Here is an 18051-nt window from a genome sequence, read left to right on the forward strand (position 1 = left end):
ACAGGTTTATAAACCTATTAACTGAATCACTTTGCTATATACCTGAAATACTGTCAATCAACTATACTTCAATTAAAAAAGAATAAATAATGTACAGCCAAGGCTAAGAATGATAGCTCCATGAAGAGTATTTTTATTTAAGCCACAGCACTACCATATGTGTTCATTGAATTCAGTACAATGACTCCTCCTCAGTCCATTTTCACAGACAAGGAAACAGGTTTAGAAAAGTTAGAAGGTTGCTCAGGGGTACAATGCTGTGCAAGGGGGTAAAGCTGAGATGTGAATTCACACAGTATGACTACAAAGACGCTCCCCTCCCTCCATCACTTCCACACTGATATACATGCCACCCCCTCACCCTTGCATGTGCAGAGTGTCCAGCATGGCCACCAGCACACAGCAGATGCTCTAAAACTGTTAGTTAAGTTCGTTCTTTACTCTTTAGCTTTCCTCCTCTCTATTCTCTGCTCTTCACAATCTCCCAGCCCAAAATACCATTTTAGAGTTCAGTGGGAGTGAGGGATGGGTAAGCACAGTCAGGATGGATCCAGGAAATACTACTCTTTTTCCTACTCTTCCCTTCCTAAAATCTGGTCATGAGCATATACTTGTTCTCTGTTTAAAATATTTTCAGATAATTATTACAGATACTGTATTAAAAATATCACAAATCTAAAAAGAAATTTTCTACCATCACATCTCAAGTTTAAGTTCATGTTTTGTGTGCGTGTGTCAACTTCTAGTTCTTGTCCATGAGCATATGCAGTCTTTATATTTACAAAATCATCATACAGTTATATATTTAGATGTGTCTGCTTACATTATACCATATATATTTTTCCAGTAAATTTGTCTTATAACCCAAATAAGCAGGGTGGTAAAGCTCTGCAGACAATGAAGATACCTTTACTATGTAACTGGACCCAAGATATTTTCATTAGAAGTTTCTCTTTTGCTGGGGGCAGCGAGGGTGGAGATGACTTAGCCTAGTTACTCTGAAAACTGATACAAAAATGCATCAATGTAACCATGTAAAAACCACATGACAGTCACTGGCCTTCTCTCTTTGCTGTATGTTCCTCAAAGTCCACACAACTCACTCCCATGCCTGGTACAAAATAAAAGCTGGAAAAAATACTTGATGAATAAACAAATGATTCTTTTCTGTGCTGAAAAGTGAAGCTGTAAAACAAGATTCCTTAGGAGGAGGGACAGGAGACTCCAAAGTTAAGCCTGAAAACAGTGCAGGATGAACCAGAGGGAACAGGCAGAACAGGCCGGAAACCCCGTGGTAAAGGCCAGCTACATTGGTCAGGAGGAAGCATGTGGTTTCCTGAATTATACCCGTTCAACCCCATCAACCTTTGAAGCATAAAATACAGTGATCATGTCAAGGATCCACAGGGCCCCTTCAGTCCCACTTTAGAGTTGTTTCTAAAAGGATGTTTACATTATCAGAAGGGCTGTAGAGGTCAATACAGCTGGAAGAGAAAAATAAAACTGCAAAAAGAAAAAAAAAAAGGAATAGGTACACCTCAGAGAACATCCCTGTACAACATCATTAGAGGAAGATTCTTAAGCTAGAGTCCATCGGGCTTCCTCTGGGCCACATAGTGAAACTTTACAAAACTGTGAAAACACTGAAATTGGTATAAATTGTTCCTGTGTGTGTGTTTCTATCTAGAGAGCAGACCTCAGATTCATCAGATTCTTATGCCCTTTGGTTATTGAGACTGCTACTTCTTCCACTTTATCAATGCAAATGGAGCTCTTCTAAATCCATCATTATTCTTTAGGGGCTGGAAGTGGGCATGAGAGGTGGTAGGAAGGAGAGGGAGAAAGTAACTAAGCCCTCAAAGACCTATTAATTGAGTGAATATATGTGAAAGGATTACAGAGGGTTCCGCATATATAAACAAGGGCCTATGAATGTTAGTTCTCAGGATTTTATTACTCTATGACAAATGTCCTATGCTTTCCCAGCTTCACAATAACCCTACAAGGTCAGCATAAGTCCCATATCCTATTTATGAGACTCAAGAGAGACTGATTAAAATAACTCCCAGGTTACACAGCTAATGATGGCGTTCAGAACTATCTAACTCCAAAGCGTGGACTCTTCATCTCCACCCCATGACCTGAATTACTGGCCAGGCTTTCAGTCTGAAAGCAGCCTTTCCTGCTACCCTTAAGGCTTTTACATCTTAAGCCCAATAGTCTTACTCTCTCTCTGAGTCTGTCCATCAGAACAGGCACTGAGCCTAAAAATTAGTTTCTTCAAGCCAAGGCATAATTTACTTGTTTATGTAATAGGGCCCTGGTCATCCCACTCAAATTTATACACTCAAGCCAGTTTCTCTCACATGGTGTGTGTTAGCCGCTCAGTAACGTTGGACTCTTTGTGACCCATGGACTATAGCCCTCCAGGCTCTTTCATTCATGGGATTTTCCAGGCAAGAATACTGGAGTGGGTTGCCATTTCCTTCTCCATTCTCACAGGGTTCAGTTCAGTTCAGTTCAGTTCAGTCGCTCAGTCATGCCCAACTCTTTGTGACCCCATGAATCGCAGCATGCCAGGCCTCCCTGTCCATCACCAACTCCGGAGTTCACTCAGACTCACGTCCATCGAGTCAGTGATGCCATCCAGCCATCTCATCCCCTGTCGTCCCCTTCTCCTCCTGCCCCCAACCCCTCCCAGCATCAGAGTCTTTTCACAGGGTATCAAGCGTTAATTAAAGATATTACCACACTTACTACAATTTAACTCCTTTGCCTCTCCAAGGTAACCAAGTCAAAGGCCAGAAGAGAAGAAATGTTTTCTAGTAGTCACAAACCAGAGTGAAAAAGCACCAAACTAAGTCTCCTGTTTTCTGGTTTCAAAACCCAAGCTCAAGATTACAGCTAAACATTAGCTACTAAAACAGCCTCCCTAAAACAGGGGAGAATCCTGATAAATGTACTATACTCAGCACTTCCTTTGTGTCTGCGCTTTACGCTCGTTATCCCTATGTTTCCCAAGAGGCAAACAAGCTGTTAGATTGTTACTTCTCGCGAGGTTAAGCAAGTCTCTCAGGATCACACCGGCAATGAGTAGTAGAACCAGGACTTAAACCCAGGTCTGTTATCGTCAGCATTCTTAACCATCCTCTTGTCGTGTCTACACAGCCACCGTGATTCATGCCACCCAACATCTCCCGTCGTTTTTCCCTGGAGCCACTTCCCTGAAATCTTGAGAGGACAAACCATGGAAGCAAGACAGACGGACTCTCTCAACAGCAGACCGGGTTTCAGGTACAGCGCGACCAGCTCCCAGCTCTGGCACCCTGAGAGGTGACTTGCCCTTCCAAGGCATGTTTCCTCACCTAGGGAATGAAGCTCATTGTTCCTATCTCAGGATCTAGAAGACCCTGTTTCAGGGCATAGGTGAAGGTTGGTTTTCCCTCCTCAAAGCACTAAGGTCAAAACTAGTGTCACCGTGTACCCCAATGTTCATCGCAGCACTGTTTATAATAGCCAGGACACGGAAGAAACCTAGATGCCCATCAGCAGACGAACGGATAAGAAAGCTGTGGTACATATACACAACAGAGTATTACTCAGCCATTAAAAGGAATACATTTGAATCAGTTCTAATGAGATGGATGAAACCAGAGCCTATTATACAGAGTGAAGTAAGCCAGAAAGAAAAACACCAATACAGTATACTAAAGCATATATATGGAATTTAGGAAGATGGTAACGATAACCCTGTGTGCGAGACAGCGAAAGAGACACAGATGTATTGAACAGTCTTTTGGACTCTGTGGGAGAGGGCGAGGGCGGGATGATATGGGAGAATGGCATTGAAACATGTAAAATATCATATGTGAAACGAATCCAGGTTTGATGCATGATACAGGGTGATCGGGGGCTGGTGCACTGGGATGACCCAGAGGGTTGGGTTGGGGAGGGAGATGGGAGGGGGGTTCAGGACGGGGAACACATGTACACTCATGACGGATTCAAGTCAATGTATGGCAAAACCAATACAATATTGTAAAATAAAATAAACAATTAATTTTAAAACTAAATAAAAGAAAACTAGTGTCGCGCTTTCTGAGCACCCCAGCGGCGCTCAACTTCAGAGTCCTACCACCACCACTTCCTCTCACCCCTCTCCAACCGCGTGGCTGCTGCTTAATTTCCCCTCCATTTCAGTACGTTCTCTTGCCTCGCAAGAAGGACTGGCCTTGGACGCTGAGAGGCTACCTACTTCTTTTTGTCCCCCGACTCTGGGCTTTGAGGGTCTGTCTCTCTGCTCAGGACCCAGAGTGTCCTGCAAAGCCAGTGCCGGCCGCGCACCCCGCCGCGCGACGCGCCCCGAGGGGCGGGGTGTGACCAGAGAGTTTGAATAGGAGGCGCCTGCCGTGGGAAACACCCCGCCGCCCGCCGAGCTTCCTCGGCGCCGCAACCTCTCCGGCCGAGACGCGCGCAGAGCGGCCGGAAGGCTTCTCTGCACCCGGACCCCCGCGGCCCCGGTCCTCCCGCAGCCTCCGCTCCGGCTCGCCGCACCGCCGGTCATGAGGCCGCTGTTTTACCGCTGCCACAACACCACGTCGGTGGAGAAGGGCAATTCGGCGACGATGGGCGGGGTGCTCTTCAGCACGGGCCTCGTGGGCAACCTGCTGGCCCTGGGACTCCTGGCGCGCTCCGGTCTGGGGTCGTGCCCGCCGCGCTCGCCGCGCCCGCCACCCTCCGTCTTCTACGTGCTGGTGTTCGGCCTGACGATCACAGACCTCCTGGGCAAGTGCCTCGTGAGCCCCTTCGTGCTGTTCGCCTACGCGCAGAACCGGAGCCTGCGGGGGCTGGTGCCCGGATCGGACAGCTCTCTGTGCCAAGCCTTCGCCTTCTTCATGTCCTTCTTCGGGCTCGCCTCGACGCTGCAGCTGCTGGCAATGGCCCTGGAGTGCTGGCTCTCCCTGGGGCACCCCTTCTTCCATCGACGGCACCTCACCCCGCGCCGGGGCGCAATGGTGGCGCCGGTAGTGGGCGCCTTCTGCCTCGCTTTCTGCGCGCTGCCCTTGGTGGGCTTTGGGAAGTTTGTGCAGTACTGCCCTGGCACCTGGTGCTTCTTTCAGATGGCCCACGAGGAGCGCTCGCTGTCGGTGCTGGGCTACTCGGTGCTCTACGCCAGCCTCATGCTGCTGCTGGTCCTCGCCATCGTGCTGTGCAACCTGAGCGCCATGCGCAACCTCTATGCCATGCACCTGAGGCTGCGGGGACTCCTGCGCTCTGGCCCCAGGGAACGCGCCGAGCCGGGCGCCGGCGAGAGGGAGGCGACCCCGCTGCACCTGGAGGAGCTGGATCACCTCCTGCTGCTAGCCCTCATGACGGTGCTCTTCACCATGTGCTCCCTGCCTTTAATTGTGAGTTGTCCGCCCTAAAGCTGCAGGAGACTGACGCGCAGTGGGCCGCAGGAGAGGGGAAGGACGGGTGGGACGTGTTGGGTGCAGTACAAGAGAAGCTGCGCCCAGACACCGGAGGGTTTGTTCCCGCGTTCCGCGGATCGGTTTCCGTTCCCTCCGCAGTCCTCAGGAGATAGAATCTGATTTGCTGAGCGAAAAGAGGTAAAGCCACAGAATTTTAGGGAAAGCAGGAACCGGACTGTGTCCCCTTAGCCCGGCAGAACCTCTCCAGTGCTCTGAGAAGACCTCAGGACCATTTTTGCACCTCAGAACTTTGAGAAGCAGAACTTGGTTTCTCCTCGGCAGTAAGAGTCCTTTCCCACTTTCCGATGACTAAGCGAGGTTTTATTTACACCTGCCCATGATTTTAGTGGCATCAGAAATGCGCAAATGACATCTGCGCGTTCTTCCCACCCCACCTACCCCACCCCCGCCCCCCGGTGTTGGTATGAAAAGGGAATAAGGGAAGGTGTAATCCTGCCAAACTGATTTGCAGACGCGAGTGACTAAAAGCGTAGGTTTAGTCTTTTTTTTTTTTTTTTTTTTTAACTGATGTGTAAACTTTGAGGAGTGGAGGGCGCCCTTTCCCGTGCTGCCGCTGCAGTGGGTGGTGGCTGCAGAGGCGGAAAGGCTGTTTGGACTAGCAGGTGTGGAGGAAGGTTTCAACTGGTTCTGTCGCTCTGATAACCTGTCTCGGCCGGTGTTGTTTCTATCTTGGCAAGCGAGGTGACATGAGAGCCATTATCTTGTGTTTCAATTTACTGATGCAGGTGGTGGTGCAGATTGAATTATTTCATCGTTTTGGAGGTATTTCCTCCTGTGATCCCTGCCAAGACTTCTAGGAGTGCCTGAGGCTAGGAGTATTGCTCCTCTTTCTCTCCTGACTCCACAGTGTACTTGTTCAACATGAACAACGTTTAAATAAATTCATTGTCAAGTCCAAGTTTTTGGAGCCCTGAGACTTATGTGACTAGGAAAGTTAAGTTTCTTATGGCAGTGTAGCAGTTTTGGATATTACCTTCAAGGGTGGATGAAAGTGACATATAATGTGATTTTTTTTCCCTTAAATGAAGGTCTTAGTATTGGGCCAATAGTTGTCTGAATTAGCATTGGAACTCCCCCAAATAAATAAATATATAACTATATAAACAAAGAGATAAAGATATAGGTGGAGATATTTAGCAATGGTTTTCAAACTTTAGCACACTCAGACTCATCAGCAGTGCTTTTAAAAACATAGCTGGCTGGCCCTGTTCTCCAGTTGCTGATTCTGATTTTTGAAGAATTCAGCATCCTCCACTTGACCTGCTGATGTGGAGATCACATTTGAAGAACCACACTCTGAAGCAGGAGTTAGCAAATAAGGACTAAGCATCCAAAGAGCTGGCAACAGCAATATTTTCCTGTGGATCCCTAGTTTCAGCAGAGGGCACTCTTCCCATCTGATTTTCCCTGTAATGGACTACATTCTCTAAACAAGCCCATTGTATATTCTGAGTATGTTTCTTAGTCAACCCTCTCTTATAGGAGCAGTTTTATAAAGTATCCTCTAGGGAATACTATTGATCATCAGAGATTTTTTGAAAGTCTAGATTGTGTTCAAACAGATATCTTGAATAGAGTATGTATTTTGATCACTATCTATCAAAGTGAACAAATTTGTCATAATTTCAGTAAACCCCCAAAATAAATAAAATTAAAAGGCCATTCATAGAATAAATATTACATTTCTAATACAAATCAAGTGACTTGAAAATATCAATTAAAATAATATGCAGGAAAATTTATATTGGTGAATACTGCATAGAAATAAAATGATTTGTCTTCATAATTTAAACATCGTTCAGTTACCCAGATGCCAACTAATCACGTGTTCTCGAATAGTAAGAATTATATCTTTCTGGACTCCACTTTGAGGAGAAAGGAGCAAATATAAAGATTTAAGTCATATGAACTGTTTCCTTTTTCAATCAACTCAAGTGTGTAGCCTGTTGCCATCCATTTATTCATTCATCTCAGATCTGGAACCTACAACATTCCAGGCACTGTAATTCATTGCAGGGAATTAAAATGAGAAAAACCTCACATCTGCCCACAGAGCTATAATCCTGGGGGTGAGAGGGAGTGAGTAGGGCCAGAAAATAGTTTAGAAAAGGAAAGGATTAACTCCTAGTAGATAAAACAGTGATACTAGCTAATTATTGAATTATTATGATATGCAAGGACCTGTTCTCAAGGTTTTACTCATACTATCTCATTCGAATTTTGTAACAATGCTGGAAAATAGGTTCAATTGTCCCCATTGTATAGATGAAGAAACAGAGTAACTTGCCTGAAATGTCATAGCCAGTGAGAGGATTCTATCTAACCTGGATAGTCAGACTCTAAAGCTGATGAGTTTAACCATCATTTCAAAGAGGCTTCGAGATGGGGGTAATTCTTTAGGTTGGCATGGAAAAAAGGTAGGATTTGGACACATGATCAATTTCCACATCTGTAAAATGGAGAGAATGAACATACTTAATAGGATTTTTGTGAGTATGAAACAAACTTTTTAAAGTAAAATGCTTAGAATGGTGCCTAGGAATATGAAACTCTGTATGGGCATTAGCCATTATTATTACTCTTTGTGTTATTGAACAGTTATAATGGGGGAGGGCTTCCAGAAACCTCTGTTTTCCTAAGTGCACTAGATGGGAGTATCTGAGCCTGCTGAAACGCTCTACTGAAAAGAGAATTAAAAGGTAAGGAAACAATTATGGGAACGCACATCTTCTCATATCCCTGACTGCATTGAATGGGTTTGGTCTGTGCACTTATTTGTATCCCCTCCCATTAATGTTGAGTTTGCATGTTTCCTGGTCCATTAGCATCTATTTTGTCCCATTATAAATTTAAAAATCTCAGTGGGCTTGAGGGATGTAAGGGTATTGAGAAAAAGCGGTTGGACTCCAACCAAGTGGGAGGCAGTTGCAGTGCTGGTCAAAACAGCAGTGTTGACTGAATGGCAGGAAAGGAATGAGGCAGTTTGCAGGGCTACACAGAGGCCAGAGACCTCAGGGAAGAGCAAGACAATAGGAGTGGCTGGGCACAGGTTTGTAGGCTTATCTTTCTGTCCCTGAATTATACTGCCTGGAATGTTGTAGGTTCCTTCCCAGTCTGAAGAGAGGATGCCAACCACAGAAAGATAAGCATCTGTGCTAAGAATAGCTAATTTACTTGAGTTGTCTCCTGTCTTTCCACTGGAATGCATGCATGCATGCATGCAAGTCACTTCAGTCCTATCTGACTCCGTGTGACCCTATGGACCAGCCAGGCTCCTTTGTCCAGTATTCTCCAGGCAAGAATACTGGAGGGGGTTGCCATGCCCTCCTCCAGGGGATCTTCCTCATCCAGGGATCGAACCCATGTCTCTTACATCTGCTGTATTGGTAGGAGGGTTCTTCACCACTACCGCCACCTGGGAAGCCCCTCCCCTGGAATATTTCCTGTATTTTCACATTGGTTAAAAGTTTCTGTTTCAAATGGACTCACAGACATAGAAAACAAACTACGGTTATCAAAGGAGAAATGGGGGGGGAGGGATCAATAAGGGATTTGTAATTAACAGATACATACTACTATATATAAAATAGATAAAGGACCTACAGTATAGTAAAGAAAACTATATTCAATATCTTATAGTAACCTATAATGGAAAAGAATCTGAAAAAGGATATATATATATACACACACACATCCACACATATATGTATATATATACACATACACTCATAGATGTATATATGTGTATATATATGCATCTATGTGTGTGTGTGTATATAGGTATATGCTGTACACCTGAAACATTGTAAATCAGTTACACTTCAATAAAAAAAGTTCAGAGAAAGGGAAGTTTCTGTTTCATTGGTGCCTCCGCACATGTGACATTTCACATGTGACTTATTTCTGTGCTAAGAATCAAGAACAGGAAGGAGGCAGAAGAAAGAAGGGAAGAAATTTAGTATCTTTGGGAGTCTGGTGACCCTGTTTGTAAACAATTCAGTGGACTGGATCTGTCCCACTTCAGCTCTTCCTCTGCACTGCCAGATAGTGCTAGCCCTGTAGCTCTGACTGCCGGCAGGCTAGCTCCAGGGATTAGCCTGGGGCTTCCAGGAGGACCTGCACCTCCCTGGCTCCTCACTTGCACCCATCCATGACAGTGGCCAAAATGAATATCACAAGGCAAGCTGCCATATTCTTATGGAAAAATAATGTTTCCTAAGTGAAGTAAGGGAATTTATCACAGCCATAGACCTTTTGCTATCTTAATCTAATGTTTTTCTTTAAAACAGTATCGTGCTTACTATGGAGTGTTTAAAGCTGTTCCTGAGCAAAATGGAACCACTGAAGAAACTGAAGACCTCCGAGCCTTGCGCTTTCTCTCTGTGATCTCAATTGTGGACCCTTGGATTTTCATCATTTTCAGAACATCGGTGTTTCGAATGTTTTTTCGCAAGATTTTCATAAGGCCTCTTATGTATAGAAATTGGCACAGCAATTCTTGCCAAACTAACATGGAATCCAGTCTATAACTATGTTACTCTCTCTCATAAACTCAAGAATACATCACATCTTCTGCAAAGAACCATGAGCCACAAAAAAATCTTATAATTTATATCCTTAAAAGGTATGTTCCATAACAAAATATCTAAATGTATTTTCAAAACTGTTTGTTCATTCTTAACAATGTGTTGTCCCTTTGTATTCATGAATCAGTTCGGTGGAGTTTTTCACTTTGAGTTATTATATAATAACTATTATTATTATAACTAATAATAGTTATAATAGTTTTTCATTTTGAGTTATACCAGTTAAACTGGTAGCTCTTCAGTTGCTAAAAAATCTGCCTGCAAAGCAGGAGACCCAGGTTCATTCTCTGGGTTGGGAACTGGGTTCGATCCCTGCGTTGGGAAGATCCCCTGGAGAAGGAAATAGCAACCCACTCCACTGTTCTTGCCTGGGAAATCCCATGGACAGAAGAGCCTGATGGGCTACAGTCCACAGGGTCACAAGAGTCAGATTCAATTTAGCAACTAACCCAAACAGTGTTTAAAGACTTAAAGCAATTATAGTGATTGTTTCAATGTTTGTACTTGTTGTCCCTAATTTTTTAAGGAGATCTTAGGCCTCTGGGTCTTTATTTAAATTCAGAAGAAACACCACTGTTTACAATTATGTAATAGGTTGTTCTTAAATTTTCTTATTCTCCTTATTTCTAGTGAAAGTTGATTTGTCTATTGTGTATCACAGTTGCTCCGTTTAAGTCTTTTCTTTGCCAACTGATGCAACTACAGCCTGAATTAGAGATGCCCCTCCTAAAAGGGAGGGCTTCCCTGGTGGCTCAATGGTTAAAGCGTCTGCCCGCATTGCAGGAGACCTGGGTTCGATCCCTGGGTCGGGAAGATTCCCCTGGAGAAGGAAATGACAACCCACTCCAGTGTTCTTGCCTGGAGAATCCCATGCATGGAGGAACCTGATGGGCTACAGTCCACAGCGTCACAAAGAGTCAGACTCGACTGAGTGACTTCACTTTCACTTTCTTAAAAGGGAGGTGAAATGTAACTAGATCAGGCAGTTGGAGCATCCTTCTCTGACCAACCCATGAGAGAAGGCTCACTGCCTTGTGTGAAGAGCCAAAGCTATAAATAAGTAAATGCAAGGCAAGGTGTGACTGTGGTCTACAATCCAAAGAAGAAAAAAATTCCTTTTATCTTTTAAGTCCAATTTCTTATTTGGAGGGTGTCAGTAGGCATGAAAATTTGGGAGTGGGCTACAAAATGTTTCAGTTTTTTGGAACCTCCATTTTGTAGGTTTATCATATTGATGGATTCTTTGGTGGGAAGGGATATATTGTTCTTTGAAAGACTGGGATGTATAATTTCCCAGAAAGCATGTTTACTACAAATGGCTATAACAGAGCTGGGCATTCAGCACAGCAACAAGCTCACCGGGACTCAGTCAGCCTCAGCTGAGCGTGGTGGCGATGACCTTAACACCTAGCTGTTAAAGCCATATTCCGCCTTTGGTGGAGATGGTAAGATCTTATGGAGGTTCCTGAGAAATACAGTTTCAAGCTGGAGCAGGGTATGGCTCAGATGGAGCACAACCAAGCACTTTAAGCGTACATTTAATTGTACATAATGTTTACAAATGTTAGCAACACTATGACCAAAAGGGAAAAGTGGGGAAAATACAGCTGCAGCTGTTAAACCAAACAAAAGACTGTAGACCCAGCTTGCAGGGAAGAGCTTTCACTTTGGGTAGAAGAATACATGGGGGCATCAGAGAGCTTTTGGCATCTGTGGGGTCCCTTTGTACCCAACACAGACTCTGAGCTGGAGAACCAGCTATGTTTGAATAGCCTGAGACCCCCATTTAGCCATCCCTTCCAAAGACCAGAGTATTTGCCTTATTTCCAGTTTAGCAACAGCCCCGCTTTTACCTCTGGTTTATCTCAGAGGTGGTATTAACCTGGAAATATATGTGTATTTTTTGTGTGTACCAAAACTGTGAAATGGTCAAATCCAGGAATAACCAAATTATAATCCGAGAGTGTGACATGATGCAAAATACAGTCGTTTTCAACTTTAACTCTCACTTATGTACTTAATGTGTAACTGCCTGTGTATTTTATTGTCAGAGGAAGTTCGTTTTTTTTATGCTGTCCTTTTGGAAAGTGTTATGATCATTGTCAAGATCATTTGAAAAGTTGCCAGGTGAATCAATAAACATAATTTTATAATATGTTGCAAAGAAAATTACTTTTCTTCAAATGAAAGAAAAGAATTTCATGTTTTGGTTTTGTTTCATTGTTTTGAGTAAAAGTTTACCAGCAGCCTTTCATTCTCTAGCAGTTTAATAGAATGGATTTTTATAGACTGTCCTATTAGCAAATACGTTACGTTAAACAATTTTGCATAGGTTTATTCAAGGAATTAGTGGTCCTTTCTGTCTAACACAATGGAGATACACCATCTGTATGAAATCCTTGTTAAGTCAAAAGTCAACTTTTCAATGATCCTCATTGATTTATTCATTATATTATTAAATAAGTCTTAATTGACAGATATCTCGTGCCAGGCAATTAGGTGCTGAGGAAGAAAATACATAAGACTTAGTTCTGGCCCATAAGTTGCTCTTTGTCCAGTGGGAGAGACAAGCATGTAAACAGTTACAACAGTTACAGAGTACGGAAACCCCAGTAATAAATGTGCATGCAGAGTCTCATCGGAAGAGAAAATCTGAACTCAGGGGTACATAGGGCAGGGTTGTCACTAACCCTAACTCGGGGTAGTTCTTTAGGGTTGTCAGAACTGCACAGTGAGAAGATACCAAAGTCAAGTATTGAAGATGAGTAGGAATTTTGACTCCAGTTGAAAACTAAAGAAACTGACTAAAATAGTCCACATGAGAGGAAATACATATGTTTAGTAAATGTAAAAAAGAATTCCTGTCTAACCAAAGAAATGTTAAATTAAAATCAAATTATCAGGGACCACCCACAAAAATGATTATGACTGTCAATAACAGAAATGCTCTTATTAAATAAAAAGAACACTGGTGCTCCCCTGGTGAGTTTACAAATCTGTCCACCTTTTCTTTCTTTTTTTTTAAATTACTTATTTATTTATCTATCTATCTACGGCTGTGCTGGGTCTTCGTTGCTGTTCCAGCTTTTCTTTAGTTGTGGCGAGTGGGGGCTACTTTCTACTTGCAGGGCACAGGCTTCTCATTGCGGTGGCTTCTCTTGTGCAGCACGAGCTCCAGGGCACTTGGGCTTCAGTAGCTGTTGCACATGAGCTCAGTAATTGTGGTTCCTGGGCTCCAGAGCACAGGCTCAACAGTTGTGGTGCACCGGCTTAGCTGCTTCACAGCATGTGGGATCTTCCCAGATCAGGGATGGAACCATGTCTCCAGCATTGCAGGCAGATTCTTTGCCACTGAGCCACCAGGGAAGCCCTGTTCACGTTTTCTCAATAGCAACCTGACAGTGCATATCAGGAGCCTAAAAGTGTTCTTTTCTACCATTCCAGTGACTCCACTCTAGAATACTCTTCCAGAAAATAATCAGAGGGGCTGTCACAATTATGTGCAAAACTCTTCCATGTAGCATTGTTTAAAATAGCAAAAAAATGAAAAGGAAACCATCTAAATGACCGAAACAAGGGTTAGACAAACTCTTCATGTATAATACACACACACACACACACACACACACACACACATGAAAATAACAGCCATATAACAAGATGTTTTCAAATAATTTATAAAAATTGAGAAGAAAGCTTACAGTGTCATATGAAGTAGAACAAGCCTGATACAAACTATTTTAAGGTATGATCCATAATTAAAGTATATATATATATATGTGTGTGTATATATACATATATATATATATGTATATATATATATATATATATATATATATATGACCTTGAAGAAATACACCAGAGAATCACAGTGTGGACCACAGTTATCTTTTCTATGGACATTTTCCCCATAATTCTTCATATTTTCCAAGTTTTAAAATAATAAGTAAAATTTTCTTTTGTGTGAAATTCTTTCTTAAAATAATGAATAGAAATGGGCTGAGAAAACAAGGGGGAAAGGCATGCAGGACAAGCTTTCAAGTTAAAGGACCAATATGTGCAAAGCCATGCAGGAATAAAGGAGTATGGCATGTCCAGGCTTAGTAGCTCCATTTGGCAGTAGCTTGGGAATTATGAGCAGAGGTGACAGGAAAAGAAGCTGAAAAGAGACGCAGTTTTCACACTGTCAAGGCTGTTGGGTCCAGGGAGAAGGGTTGGAGCTCTTGCGGGCCCATATTCTCACTGTAGACTTTGAAGCCAGGGTGCAGCTAGAATGGAGTTTGAGGGAGGTCATGCTGGTGGCATGGACTGCAGATGGGCAGATGGGGGCCTGATGAGGTTGTACAGTCCATGCACTAGACCAGCGTCCTGGTTAAGGAAATGAGTAGGACCTGCTTGGGCTTCCCAGGTGGCACAGTGGTAAAGAATCTGCCTGCCAGTGCAGGAGATGCAGAAGACACTGGTTCGATCCCTGGGTCAGGAAGATCCCCTGGAGTAGGAAATGGCAACCCACTCCAGTATTCTTGCCTGGAAAATTTCATGGACAGAGGAGCCTGGCAGGCTACAGTGAAGGGGTCGCAAAGAGTCAGACACAACTGAGCGTGCAGATGAGGACTTGCTTGCCTGGCTGCTTGCCTGTACGTGGAGTGCACCAGCTCAGAAGAAAGGGCCCCCTTTGATGATCTTTCTACTGGGAGGAAGCACAAAAATGCTAAATATGCAGGCCCAGAAGCACCATGCCACCAGAGAGGGACAGAGGTAAGGAGGAGCTGAATTCAGGCCACGCCAGGGAAAGGTGAGTTATACAGCTTTTTAATAGGTAGAGCTGATAGGGAGGATTCCAACTTATGACTCAGCTGTGCCTTTATTCTTCTTTCAATATACTCAGGAATAAGTTAGGAGAGGGAAGAATTCTGAAAAAAGTCTGTTTCTTTTTTTCCTGACATTGCCAGTATACCTGAATAGAAGATCGCTGTTACGATGCTAATGAAGCTTCTGAGTCAACTGTGGATTTTAATTATACATTACCCAGCTCGCAAAGAGTTGGACACAACTGAACAATGACAACAACCACCCAGCCATGTTAATAAAGGGCCAGTGATTAAGACCATTAACTTAGTTCCAAAAGTCCATCAAAGGCTGACTGGGCCAGGTACTGCTGAAGCTTTTGGTGAGAGAAGGGATCCTACGAATAAAAGCAGTATGATGGTCCTGGACACTCACTAGCCACACAGCCTTCATGCTCATTTAACTGAAGATTTCTGTGTTCTAGGCCAGCACTTCTCAAAGCCGGATACTGGGCCAGCAGCCTCAGCATCACCTGAAATTTGTTAGAAACATACATTCCCCAGCCCCGCCGCTACAACAGCAGAATCAGAATTTCTGGGGCTGGGCCCAACAGTCTGCTTTAAGGTGATTCTCATGCATGTTCAAGTTCAAGAACCACTGCTCCACCAAAAAAGAGAAAATACTGGCCAAATGACCAAAAAATATGCAAAGAAGTCTCCATTCATAATGTTTCTCTGACCTCTGGTTCTTAGATCTTTTCAGTTGTAATCACTGACACCTAACTCCCCAAAGTGTGTTATCTGTAATACTTCCATTACAATAATTCCGTTCAGGCAGTCATCACAGCTCATTACTTCACATACTCATAGTACTAATGGCAGTGAAGGAGCCTTTGCCCCGAGACGGAAAGATGCTCCTCCAGAGGAGCTGCTTCTTTATCCTCGTGCAGATGCTTATTGGGTCTAAGACTAACAGTTGTTTCGTTGTGAAATAAAACTAAGCAAAGGGCATTCATTCACAGAATAACATTACCAGAGATTATGTCTAAAGGGAAGCTTTCATTAGGAAATTGATTACATACTAAAATGGTGCATAAAATGTGCATATATTGTTTAAATAATGAAGTGAACATTCAAGTAAACGCCATGCAGGTCAAGAAACAGAACCAGAGGTAAACATTATCCTGACATTGGGATGACCACGTCTTCACTTTTCGTTACTTTACCACCTGAGTGTGCATCATAAAAGAGTACATCATAAGAGAGTACTCTTTTTTATCTTTCTCCCGAGCTTAGCACTGTGTCTCATATCAGATTCCTCCCACACAGACACGGGACAGGGCTTGAGGTATGTGAGATCTGTGGAGCTCGTGTTCTCAGGAGAAAGGCAGTGAAGGAAGCTGGGACAGGGCAGTCACAAGCACTAAGCAAAGATGAAGTCTCAGCTGCAGCCTACGCCCTGAGCAAAAACACCACAGTGCTGGACCCACAGGTGATAAGCAGTCTTTGGCCAGGGTGCCCTGGGGGTGGCCTTCAGGTCAAGTGCAATTTTCCAGGAGTTTCCCTGGTGGCTCTGTGGTAGAGGATTCTCCTGCCAATGCAGGAAATGTGGGTTCAGCCCCCAATCTGGGAAGATCCCATGCCGGGAGCCAGCACACGAGATCCCACCCATGACAAGGTCATGAGGAGAGACCTGACAGACAAGGCAGGGACTCGAGGGACTCCCTGGACCTGCTCAAGCATCTACCCCAAAACCAAAATCTGTCTGTCTACTGTTTACTATATTATGCCTTTCACCAACTCTTCTGGCATTAACAGGGGGCTATCCCTGACCACATTTTCTCTGGAGAAAATCAACTTAGGGCTCTAGTTGATAAGTCTCCTGGGCATGAAAGGAATATTTCAATTCAAACCCCTCTGTTAGCATTCTAACTTGCATGGCAGGTTTATCCATACTCTTACAACTAACACACATGATTGTTCACAACTTCCCAAGCATGAAAGGCAGGGGAACTTAAACATTCTAAAGCCCTAATAGGCATAGAGCCCTTCAAGGAGTAAAAATTATTAGAATAGTGCTGGTGAAGGATTTCATTTTTGAGCCAATGCTTGCTGACAAGTTTCCATATCCGTTACCCATTGTGTGCCTGGGAGTATATTAATTATATAGTTGGTATGTAGGAAAAATAAGTAGCAGCCTTGGTGTTAGCAACATTAGACCTTTGAGTTAATAAATTCTTTCTTTGTTATAACCCACTGTACCTTTGCCCCATAGGAATGTAACTTTATTTAGTACTTTCTGAGAGTGGCGCCAGACTTTAGAAAAAAACACTTTTAGAGAAAATAAGTTTTCTGGTTGACTAATCTTTAGCAGAAAAAAGGGTCATAAAACAGTCCTCCATGCCAGAAGATGATGTAAATCACATAAGACCTTTGTATATGGAAAGGTATGCAGAAAGAAAGCCTGGTTTCTATAAGGGTCAGAACTGCTGACCCTACATGACTCTGCATCTTCTATTCCCCTCTATGTACAACCCAAGGTATAAAAGCTCCTTTTAAAAATAAAGTTACAGACCTGCTCCACCTAAGCTTGGTCTCCCTGTCTCTCTCTCTCTCGCCAATGCTGTCCGTCCTGAGGGTACCCCTGGATCCTGCTGGAGCTAGACCCTGGCAATCCCACATGCTGCAGGGCAACTAAGCCCGTGCACCACAACAATTAAGCCTTTGCTCTAGAGCCAGGGAGCTGCAACTACCGAGTCCACATACCCTGGAGATGGGGTTCTGCAGCAAGAGAAGCCACTGCAGGAGGAAGCCGCAAGTAGAAAGTAACCCCCGCGCACCACAGCTAGGGGAAAGCCCACGCACAACAAAGACCCAGCACAGCCATAAATAAATAATCTTATTTTTAAGAGAGGGCAACTTTCCAGAGCAGGGCCACCTGTGAACCATTATCAGCCAATACAGGAGCTGAGGGGTGGGTGCCCTGCCCTGGAAAGGGAAATTGGGCAGCTTCCACTACATATTATGTTTGAGATTCACCTCACTGTATAGCTGCAGTTCATATGATATCGACACCGAATAATGTTCTATTGTATGAATATATCATATGCTGCCAATGAACATTAGGGTTGTTTATTACAAATAATGCTGCTTTGACTATTTTATCATGCACTGTATAATGTCAGA

At 43.7% G+C, this 18051-nt stretch overlaps 1 protein-coding gene across 1 annotated transcript; it reads left to right on the forward strand.

Annotated features, from left to right (window-relative positions):
- Positions 1–4223: 4223 nt before the first annotated feature.
- Positions 4224–17453, forward strand: PTGDR (prostaglandin D2 receptor). The gene is made up of 3 exons (XM_069596183.1): positions 4224–5408; positions 9782–10116; positions 15351–17453. Exons 1-2 carry the CDS (start codon positions 4563–4565, stop codon positions 10019–10021), a joined length of 1086 nt encoding a protein of 361 aa, XP_069452284.1. The 5' UTR covers positions 4224–4562; the 3' UTR covers positions 10022–10116; positions 15351–17453.
- Positions 17454–18051: the final 598 nt, after the last annotated feature.

Source organism: Ovis canadensis, chromosome 7, assembly GCF_042477335.2.
Source record: "Ovis canadensis isolate MfBH-ARS-UI-01 breed Bighorn chromosome 7, ARS-UI_OviCan_v2, whole genome shotgun sequence".
Lineage (NCBI taxonomy): Eukaryota > Metazoa > Chordata > Mammalia > Artiodactyla > Bovidae > Ovis > Ovis canadensis.

Coding starts and splice junctions, on each gene's coding strand:
- PTGDR (XM_069596183.1), top strand. CDS start 4,563: ATGAGGCCGCTGTTTTACCGCTGCCACAACACCACGTCGGTGGAGAAG. Junction 5,409..9,781: donor TGTGCTCCCTGCCTTTAATT/GTGAGTTGTCCG, acceptor TCTTTAAAACAG/TATCGTGCTTACTATGGAGT.